Raw genomic sequence first — 11659 nt, 5'->3', positions numbered from 1 at the left:
CCAGGCCAGCATTTGCACTGGGAAAGAAAAACAAATACATTCATTTCTAATTATGCGCTGATTCTGTTTGTTTTCTTACGTACTTTCTTCTAAATATTTTAGCATCATAAATGTTTTCATGTAGTCTCAGTTTTTCAAGAACCATCCCTACATTTCTTTTCAACTATTGCTAATGTGATCCTCAGTGCCATTCCCTCCCAAACAACCCTGGAGAGAGAGTAGTCATTCTTTCTTCTTTAACAGAACAAAAAATAAAATACACCTTTTCAAAAATATGAAAGGATTCTCCCATGAAAATAATGATGGATGGACACCCTGGAGCTCTTTATTTTTTAGTACACATGTGCAAAGATACACAGTTTTTCATAGTTTTTCTTGAAGCATTGATAACATCTAGCATTCTGAGTAATAAATACTGTAAAGTGAAAGAGACCTCTTCAAACTGATTTCTGTTGGGATATAACGATCACTGTGGCAAGCTTATCACACGCAATGTGAATGGCGCAAAATAAAATGACAAAATCACAGAAGCATCTGGTTGGAAGAGACCTTCAAGATCATCGAGTCCAACCGTTCACCCTGCACTGCCAGGGTCCATAAACCATGTCCCTCAGTGCCACACCCACACGGCTTTTAAACACCTCCAGGAATGGGGACTCTGCCACCAACCTGAGCAACCTGTTCCAATGCTTAATGACCCTCTCTGTAAAGACATTTTTCCTGATATCCAACCTAAGTTTCCCCCGACGTAACTTAAGGCCTTTCCCTCTCGTTCTGTCATTCGTAACATAGGAGAAGAGACTGACCCCCACCTCCCCACAACCTCCTTTCAGGTACTTGTAGAGAGTGATAAGGTCCCCCCTGAGCCTCCTCTTGGGTAGAGGGGTTTTGAAACACGGACATAGTTTCATCAATAGAAAATTTTGTGTCATGTGCCCTCCTGTATTCTCTGTATTATTCTCTGCAGAGACACATGACATGCTTTCTCTACAACAACACTATTTAAACAAGGTTTTTGTTGTACCCAACCCAGTCTCCAGCTCTCATGGCTATGGTTTCCCAAGGAGGACGCAGTTTCAGAGCATTGAATACCTTTAGAGCTAAGCCATGTTGGACAGATTTTATTTAGCTCTGAGTGTGCCAATATTCTATTAAAGAGATGAAACATTTGGGGTGCAGAGCTAAAACCCTGAAGAAAATCTTGCTTCTATTCTCAGCTTCTATGTACAGGTTAGTGCATTCAATGGCTTGGGTTTACTTACTATCCAGAAGTCTTCCTCTCTATATCTCAAGGCCAAAGAGAACATTCAGAAAATACCATCACACGCAGGCAACTAACAGTTTTATTCTGCAGCTAATGTGATTATGATTTAAATATTTAAGTCTCTTTGACTTGGAAAAAAAAAATGGAGAAAACTGCTATTCCTTGTATTCACTTGTGTTTTCCTTTTTCACACCTGATTTTCAGTGCTCTGTATGCATCAGCACCTCTTGTTGTATTTAAAGCATTCTATGTTCTTTTCCATAGTTTTAAAGGATGCATTTTACCAGGTTTTTTTATACAATTGTTGGCTTACAGGAAATAAACACTGTTCTTACCACAGCAGGCAAGCTACTTCCCTACAAGGAAGTACAACACACTGGAGTTTTATTATAATCACATAGGAATTAAGATACAGTTAGGAATTAAGAATTTGCATTCTATTACACCACACTTTGTAATTATTCACCTTGTATCCAACAGGAAGATCCTGACAATCCTGAGAACAGCCGCTAACCTTCTTACTGAGGCATTCATTAACATGGCAGTCCTTCTCATCAGATCCATCGCTACAATCTTCTTTGTTATCACAAACAGCCCTTTGAGGAATACACTTGCCATTTTTGCACATAAAAAAAGAGCTGTTACATGACTGCTCTGGAAAGGAAAAAAGGAGAACAGAACTTGGTGTGGTCTAATAGTATTGGAAATGAATTTTCCCATGGGTCAGCTGCAATGTGTGCATTGAAGAAACAACATGGGGTGAAAGAACTGTGTAAAAGTTGAATTCTCATTTTTTACTGGTAGTATTATAATAGCTTTTTACTTTTCAGTCTTTAAAGGTTGTTCCTTTCCTGGAAAATGTGTGATAACTTCAGCTTATTACTCCCTTCTACATGTTTGTTTTCATATAATTGAGAATCCTCTATATTACCTCCACACAGAAAACAGTTCTACAGTTTGGAAAAGTTAAAAAGCATGGCTATGCTCCCCTGTGCACACTGACATGTTTAGGAACACGGCTGACTGAATTCTGATGTACCGCTCATCTGTGGACATGCATACACGTTTTCTTCCTGTTTGGTAATCTTGAATACATCACTTCAGCTACATTCAGGTTCTTTGTGTCAGAACTAGAACACCTAAATATAAGGCAGGCGTGTTGCCTTACCTCAAAGCAAATGAGTGATTACCATCAACACTGGTTAAAAGGACTGAGCTACTGTGCAATAAGTCACAAGATCTAGCCAGGAGAATTAATCTTTCAAAAAGCCACATAACAGAATATCATATGCAGACCAGGAATCATTTACCTCTCAAAACCCAGTCAGAGCTCAGCAAACTTTTTCATGTCAGTAGAAAATATCAATAAAAACAATCATATTTGGTCAGTGATTACCCAATAAAAGTAAACCAGTATTTATTATTTATACAAAGAACCACTTTACATCCCCTTTTGTATGATATACTTCTGTGTGATAAGTATATTAAATACAGTGAACATTTTCAGGGCAATCTGGAAACTTTGGCCATTATTACATTAACGTTGTTTTATTCTAGTACTAACAGAATGTATGTATTAAAGGACTAGCTGCCGTCTTATGCCATAGGAACGGGTGGTTTGAACTTCGTGGACTGAGGTCCCGGATGCTCAGGACTGACAACACATTCTCCTTGCGGGACGTAAGGAATACCACCATGAAAGCACTGGAAGTTTAGACTACAAGGTTTTACATTTGCCTATCTATCCCCAATCTTAAACCACTCTTGTCAAAAAGAAAGGTCACAAGTGTTATTAAAAAAATTAAATACGAACCTGAACTTTTGCATTTTAAGTTTATAGGTGCTTCATCAGAATGGTCTGGGCAGTCAAAATCCCCGTCACATTGCCACTGGGAATTTAACAGGCATCTTCCATCAGCACAAGTGAACTCCCCGGGACGACAGTGACGATAGCCTAGAAATACAGCCATCAATGACTTCATACACCCGACACAAAATTTTGCATATACAAGGCCACATAAGTAAAAAGTGTCTTTTGTTCCATAACGAGACACAAGGCATTAAACACTTACAGGAGTGTCTACCAAAGATAGAAATCAGGAGTCTCCTATGCAGCACAGGAGAGTCATGAAACCATTCCCACATATGTAAAACAGTTATTCCACTTCCAACCATAAACACATTTTCTTTTCAGCATAACTTAAGTTTTGGGGTTTTGGTATTATTAGGAAATAGCTTTCGAACAGACATTGTAGAAATTACTATACCTAGCAAATAATATGCTTATTGCTATATGCTTTCCCTATAGAACATACAGAACACTCACTAGCCAAACCACACTAAACATGCATTTTCTAGGATGGCCACAAAACCATATATATGTATAAAATGCGTACATTTTTAAAGTGAACAGAAAACTATTTAACTTAGAATTAAAAAACAACCAAGCAGTAGAAAAATTTAGAAAAGTCAGCACAAATTTAGTTTTTTCTATTCAATTTTGAAACATCAATGCTGAAAAATTCCCGGGGTGGGGGAAGGCGGCAGGAATCACCTTCTACATTAAATCAACTACAAAAAAAACCAACAAAACAACACAAACAAAAAACCAAAAAACAACTTATGTTCCTCTTTGGGAAACTTTTCCTGTATTCTAGGTGTATAAATTCTGCCTCAAAAAATCTGTAGCCCTACCAAAGGGCTTTGAAGGCAAATATTGATTTAATTTAAAGCTCAAGAAAAGAAGTAAATATGGTTATAAAGCAAGAATTACATAGCAGTACTCAGTCTGATTATGAAGAATGATTTTGCAACTTCCTTAAAAAAAAATCCAAGTTATACTCTTGAAAAAATTCATTCCTCTTGAAAAAAAAAATTGTAGATTTTAAGTTCAAAAAATTTGATTCTTCCAAGAAATACATCCAAATTATAGTAACTGCTGAAGCTTTAATTTCACTACTGAAGCTGTGAACATCTGAAAGAATCACTGATGACTTTCTACTCTCTAGAAAAATGTTAATATTTGCTCTTTTTTTTCTAATTACTCTATTTTCCACCATCTATAGAACTTTTTTTCTGATAGCAGATGAAGACATTTGACTGCCTGTGATGAGCTACGCCTCAACATCAAGAGCTTTAATACCCTTATATTTCTTTAGCTATCATTTAGAAATGTATTAATGTACTATTTTCAAAATGCAATATATTATTACATCAACTACAATCATTATTTGGAATTCAAATAATTCTGTTTTCTTCCGAAGATGGATTTTCTTGTCTTTTTTTACATAGATCATGCATGAAAGACGATGGGCTGGCTTGATATGGAAAAAAGGTGAAGCTTTTTGGTTGTCTGAGACACCTTTGAGTGCAAGACTTCACGTACCAACAGCTTTACCTCATGTTTGTAGCATTTCATAAGTACATCAACATCAGAAAGGTCATTACAGAAGAAATACTTTACAGGGCGAGACAGGCTCATCTAGCTCAGTATTCTGTCTCTGGCAGCAGCAAAAGATGAAATTTCGGGCGAATGCACTTTGTTCTCACGCTCTCCCCACTTTGAATTATTGCTATTGTTTTTTTTGCAAGTAATTAGGTATTAAGATTTCATTTAAAAGACAGGATTATACAATCAAATCAAATCTTGTGTCAAAGAAATTTTCAAGGATTAGAATGACTCTGAACTTCTAAAATCTGTTTAGATGCAAATTCGGATACAAGTGCAAACTGTTGCTCCAATCACCAGTCCCATTTTTATATTATATCTGAAAAACACTCTAGAAAAAAAAAAGAAACCTTTCAATGATTCATATTTAAAAAACTCCAAAAAACAAAAAACCCCACCCCACCTAGATTTTTAATTTGAGTCCCTGAATTAAACTTTTAGGAATATATTTCAAACAAAATTTCACCCCATTCAGTAGAGTGGCTGCTGAGGAGGGGTTCCTGTTGTTGTTTGCTTTTGGTTTGGTTTTTTAGTTTGTTTTGGGTTTTTTTTGATGTCAAGATGCAAAGGTGTGGCTCTAGAATCCAACAGAATTATGATCAGGCTACCTAGTTTTAAACCAGAAATCACAGGTTTAAAGTCTTGCAGAATTAGGCGGTTTATTTTACATGCTGATGACACCTTGAGAAGTGTGGTTTGGAACTTGAATTTTACTCTTTGTGAGTAGTTCCCTTTCTACTAAAAGAAGGTAACACTTTCCTAAGGTTACAGTAAAATGATTTTACCACACCAGTTGCACACTGAGGTGTCTATTTGATTACCAGCTAACAGACAATTGCATTGGAGCAGTGCAACACCTCACACATGATGCTGTAGATTTCAGTTTACTCAGTAGAAATTAAGGAGTGCCTGAAGGCAGGTCCACACTACAATTAGATCAAGAGCTTGTACATCCTCTGCTTCTGTTGCTGTTTCCGCCTTCTGCCTCTTGCCAAAATTCTGTCAAACTATCACTATTCGTCAGTATTTGAAGGGACCGTGGCATGTATGTGAATGTATGTGTGTGATGCTATAGAAAAGAAATTAAACACGCCAGCAAGAAATTATAAGCATGTAGGGGGGGAAAAAAAAAAAAAGCTTCTATTTCCAAAGTTTGTGACTGCTTAGTTATAAGTACTTGTTTAGGAGCTGAAGACTGTCTCCATGTGAAATCTGACCAGAAAGGTTCTCCTATTCCCCCCACCGTTCAGCTTGATCATATAGTGCTAAATAGAGGAAGAAATAAGTTACTTTTAGAAGGGTTCTGGAACGTGGAAACTATTGTTAAGGGAGGAAATAGTTCACAGTTTCATTATTGTGTGGTCTCCTGCTTGCCCATGGCCTCCTTTCGGCAAAAGGGCCTATATCCCCACAGCTGTTAAGAGAGCTTTGCAAGTAGAACAGTGTGTGCTTTGAACCTGGCAGGACAGTGGAGTCTCCACCCCTGGAAGTGTTTAAAAGATGCACAGATGTGGCACTGAGGGACATTGTTGAGGGATCCTGGCAGTGCAGGGTTGACCTGATGACCTTAAAGGTACCACAAGTGGAGTCACCTCTCTGACCTCATGGAGAGCTCTGTAGATTAGTGGCATGTGTGCTAGAAACCCCAAGTGCTGGGCTGGGGCAGAAGGTACACATGACTCTGTTCTGTGTCTATGTCTGTGAGTCCAGAACCTTTGGAGACTAACTATAAAATGGGGTTTAAAATGCACAGGATCTATCAACGGGTGGGTGTCATCTCCCCACCATGTTACTGCTATTGATACTGAACATACAGATCACTGATTTCCAATTAGTTATCTGCCTCTAACAAACCAATAACCTGCTTTGGTCCTGATGTGTTCTAAACTACATGAACCAAGCTGTTTTCCCCTACAACAGCTTATTGTCATAAACTGCTCCTTTCAAAACACCACGTAGTTTACGTAAGTGAAAGGGAAATGGAGTTTGCAAAGGAAGGGCGTGTTTGTTCCCTTCTTTCCTCAAGGATCCAGAAGTCTACGATAGCAAGGATGTGGTGCCACCACTACGATGTGGTGCAGGAAGGGAGGAATAGAAGAATGACACAGCTGGTACTGGGAACCCGATATCCACACCACATGCGTTTCAGGATTTACATCACCCACGTTTTCTTCTGCTCTTGCGGACTTCTTGTGGACTTCATGGCCACTCCTGGCTGAAGTATATCCACCATTGCAGCTTTAGACGTTTTTTACGAGTTTTTTCCTATGAGTTCAGTCAGTTTGGCACTGCTCCATGTGAGCCAAAACGCAGCATGTGGGGGGGAGTGGGAGATTCGTTTCAGAGGTTCTCTCCCACTCTGACCTATCTCATGTCGATGTGCCAGGAATGGCTGCTGTCTCAAGTACCAGCCTACCTTCTAGTGAGCATAGAAAGAGCAAGGACAATCTGGTGACTGTCCTGTTCATCACTGGAGAAGATTTTTTTCCATGTCATATACAGTTATAAGTGAAGTTGATGAAACCTGTTCTTTATATGACCAGCAAATATGTAAGTTCCTATTTGCTACATTGTATTATTTTCCTAAAATGTTCCATCACATTTGACGCAAACTTTACGTAAGAAATTTTACTGAATGCAAATACCAAACGTGCTTTTTGGTATAATCTTTGCATGACTACTTACATCATTTACACACATAGAATTTCTTGTTTGTTATGTCTGTCTTTATATATTTGTGTTTTTGTATTTGTCTATGCACATTTTTTCTACGAAATACTGAAACATCTCCATCATGACTATAGCTGCAGTTAAATTATTTCAACTAAAGCCATATGCAAATGTCTAATTTTAACCATTCGTGTGAATTCAGGTTTTCTTGGATTTTGTGAGTGTCTGCACAGTAAATCTAGGCCATACTCAAAAACATTCATCTATATAAAGAATATTTATGGAAAAGGTAAAGCAACTATTTTCTCCAACAAGACAAATTATTGATTATCATGCCTGGTTTTGTGCAGTTAAATTCTATATTGCTTATTTACTCTATTAAATTTGCTCAAGAGCTGAGAACCACAGCAGAATCCTAGCCTGTACATTTTAAAAATCCTGTTAAATGTTATTAGCAATCAACTGTAAGTCACAACTATAGCAAATGATTAGTCACTGTAGCTCCAGTTCCAAGTTAATACCAACTTGTCTTCTTTAATGCACAATTTAAAAGTTAACATTAGAACAAATTTTAAAAGCAAAGGGCTTTCTTTTTCAGTAGTGGCTTAAAGCTGCAGACCTTGGAGAAGCCCTTACAGTTAACAGTCTGAAACTGTTCTATTTACTCTACTGTTGTTATACTTGCCACATTCCAGAGATTCATCTGATCCATCTCCACAGTCATCATCATGGTCACAAACAAACTGTTTGGGAATGCAGACTTTGTTATGGCACAGGAAAGCATTCTCGTCACAAGTGTTATTAGGAGCTACGGAAAATACAGTACATAAAACCAGATGAAATTGAGAACAGTAAGACATACAGCCGTATTCTTACAGAAAGATGAAATGAGTAGTAGTTAATCTGAGTGGATTCAATGGAAATAACCGTAACTTTTGAGCCATAGAAAGAGCACCACGCAATTCAATAGCAGAAACAGCTACTCATCACCACAGTGATAGCTAAAGAAGGCAGGATAGCTAAAATCTTTTGTCGTGGAAGACAAAAAGGCTTCAGAAGTCGATGCTGTCTAAAACTAACCTAAGGTCTGCCTCTGAGGGAAAGAACATTTGGGAGGTACAGGTGTCCTCCCCATGTTACTCTGCTCCTAAACAAAGGCTCTTTAAAATGCATGAATACTCAAAATGTAACTGAGCTTAGAAATGGTGACAGAATATGCATTCACAGTGGAGAGAACATATTTTAGTATTTTTAACCTCTACCATTTTTATGTACATTAGTAAAAGAAACCTCCTCATGAAACTGCTATTGAACTCCTGACATTTTTAATACAAATGTATCTCAGAAAACTGGAAGTGACAGTTTACGGGGCAAGAGACACCAAGATCTGAACAATTAGGCAGAATAAACTGCAGACAGAACTGTGTCTCCCTTTTTCATGCACATCCTCCCTTATATGCAGCAGCATTTCCCTCAGGAAGAGCAATAAAACTCCATAGTCAATAATGCGCTAATTTCCATTAGTAAACACGCTGTACACTGCCAGCGACGTGCCACACATACTGCTCTTCAGTGGGTATTAACAGAACCTGAAGACGCTGCGCTGATTACAGCATTGAAGGATCCTGGTATGCACGCCCACGTTTGGTCCATCAATCGTTACCATCAATCGTTAACCATTCTGACAGTATAAGGGTACGACACTACAGACACAAACAGCATCTGGATCTTGTAAAGGCAAAAAGAAATATTCTACATTTTCAGCATGCAAACATACCGCAGCCTGCTGTCGACAGCTCATCACTCCCATCAGGACAGTCTCTTTCACCGTCACAGAGCCAGTGTTGGGGAACACAGGCATGGGAGCCCAAGCAACTGAACGTGTCTGCTGCGCAGGTCACTGAATCTGGAAAACCACCAGAGTGAGTCTTGAACGTGCGCTAATGTTTTTCAGGTAATGGGTAATGACTCAGTAAGGATTTTTTTACTTTAAAATGAAAGAAGATTTTCTTCTGCGCAGTTTGATAAACATACTGTATTTTACAGTAAACCTTCACCGCTCTGCTATTTCTTCCATCCTTTTTGTTTATCAGTCTCTTAATTTTCTTTAAGGAAATTTAATTCATCAGCCTTCACAAAAACTATCCAGCAGAATAACTTTTCAGACTACCCTTGGTCCTGACATTTGACTGCATGTTTTGCCTGACTGAACAAAGGAACTAATCTTGGAAATCGCACAGTCCTCACGTCACGATCCTCTATGGCAGGAGGCTGATGGAATTCAGAACTTGCGTGAGTCAGCCCCAGGGAGAAGGGAACAACGTGTACCAAGTACAATAGTAGTGGGAGTAAGAAAATATCTGACATTTCTAATGCAAGTAACTCAACATATTGTTTATTTGACTAATTTATCTTATTTTTTCCCCAGATAAGACTATTATACACTAGGATTGATTTTACTCTATTGGGAAGTAAACTTTTGTGCACTTCATCACTTAATGTATTCTCTTAGATGTTCAATATACTTCATTAAAAAGGAGACAGTATATTTTCTACTAATTTTAACTAGAAGTTAATAAAATACTAAATAAAAAACTTGATTTTTTGGTACTATTTATGCAAAGAAGAACTTTACTAACTTATACTCATTTGCCATTTTTTGATACTTCTGAAGTTAAACTTAATGTTAAATAAATATTGATTTTTAATGACTGAAAAATTGGAAGACATTTGATCTCTGTTTTCTTCCTGCAATTCAGATGTGCCTCCAGTTCCTAGGGAGAAATACAGCCTTAACTCTCCCCTCTTCGTAACCGGTGTGGATTTTTCTCTCTTCAAGAGAGGGTCTACAATTTTAAGGCTGGGCTTTCTTCTAATAAGAGATCTACAATGTATTGCAAGTCATCAAAAGAAGTCATTCTGAACAACCTTAAAATAAAAAACAAAAAGGGTATGTTGTAGCGACACTTTGTAATTTGCTGGCCTTTGTTTTTCTCTCCCTTCTTCTATTCTCTGCTCTAAGTTTCTTGGGAAGCTTCAAGCCTTGACACTTCTTAGGGTATCACATTGTTCTGTAGTAGTTCCAGATGAGGTGCTTGTCTTCCTTTTCTAGGGGAGAAGGGCAGAGAGGAATCTCCCCTTTCAAGCAGACACCGCCTCCAACTCCCTAGTCCTCAGCAGGACCTGAATACTATGCAAAAATGTATTGTAGATGGATGTCAGCCTGAAGTTAATGTAGTAATTCATTCATACTTTGCCATATTAGAACAGCATAATCTCCACCTTCATCCTTCTCACTCGTAGGTGTTTCTACATCTCTGTTTGGTTAAAAAACTACTTGAACAGACCACAACTCTGAACAGAAGCTGGATAGATTTATTCTCTGTCTAAACGCTTCTGGTAAAGTTATCAATAGTATTTTTGCTGTGGTATCACACGTGAAATATGGAATACAATACTCTTTTTTGAATAAGCTTGAAGTAAGAGGATTTTTTAAAAGGAACAAGTTTTAAAAGTTGAAATTTTAAAAAGAAAATCTTAAAATACTGCATAGATAAGGATTTATAAAAATGTATAAAATATCATGAAATTGTGACAATATGACTTGACACAATGTGATTTTCTGTTGAAAAGAATTCACTAACACATTTCCAGTCAACTGAGCCCCAGAATGAAAGTAAAATTTAATAAATTCTTTATGCAATTTGAAGGGTTTGGGAATTGTAGAGGAATTTTATGCAATAATGCTTATGACTGTATATGCAACAATCTAAAGGGAATAGGAGAAAAAGATGGGGACATTCCGCTCCCCCTGCCGCCCCACCCCATTTTCGTGTCCAGGCACCTATCTTTGAAATGTAGAACTCAAATAGCAATAACAGGGGTTTTACCTCAAAAATAGGAATTGGGAAAAAGTTTGCTTCTCCTTTTACCCGTGCTGGTGCCATTCATATTTTCACTGACCACTACCCACAAATCGTATCAGCCCTATAAAAAGGCAACTAGCTGCTGGTTGGAGAGGATATCCTTTAATACCCCATCTTTAAAGCACAGATGTTTTAGAGATAATGTACTTGTTTCCACCTTGGATCCGCATGGTCTCTCTCAATATGTATGATCTGACACAACACAGGACTAAAATCATTCTACTCACCACAAATAGCATCACTCTCATCTAAACCATCTCCACAGTCGTCCTCACCATCACAAGTCCATTGCTTTGATATGCATTTGTTTTCAGAGCAGGCAAACTGATTCCAGGAACAAGACGAATCTAG

The 11659-nt window shown here is 37.9% G+C and overlaps 1 protein-coding gene across 1 annotated transcript in view; it reads right to left on the bottom strand.

Annotated features, from left to right (window-relative positions):
• Positions 1-11659, bottom strand: part of LOC104494009 (low-density lipoprotein receptor-related protein 1B-like) — a gene marked incomplete at its 5' end in the record, with an annotated part of 136594 nt that overhangs the window by 110322 nt on the left and 14613 nt on the right. The window contains 6 exons of the mRNA XM_010136787.1: positions 1-17; positions 1731-1918; positions 3078-3218; positions 8068-8190; positions 9160-9288; positions 11536-11655. Of these exons, the coding sequence (XP_010135089.1) occupies positions 1-17; positions 1731-1918; positions 3078-3218; positions 8068-8190; positions 9160-9288; positions 11536-11655 (718 nt within the window). The remainder of the gene's footprint in view (positions 18-1730; positions 1919-3077; positions 3219-8067; positions 8191-9159; positions 9289-11535; positions 11656-11659) is intronic.

The sequence above is a fragment of the Buceros rhinoceros genome, unplaced genomic scaffold (genome assembly GCF_000710305.1).
Source record: "Buceros rhinoceros silvestris isolate BGI_N320 unplaced genomic scaffold, ASM71030v1 scaffold8090, whole genome shotgun sequence".
NCBI lineage: Eukaryota > Metazoa > Chordata > Aves > Bucerotiformes > Bucerotidae > Buceros > Buceros rhinoceros.
The sequence above is the reverse complement of the archived record's forward strand: the minus strand, read 5'-3'. Positions and strand labels throughout refer to the sequence as shown.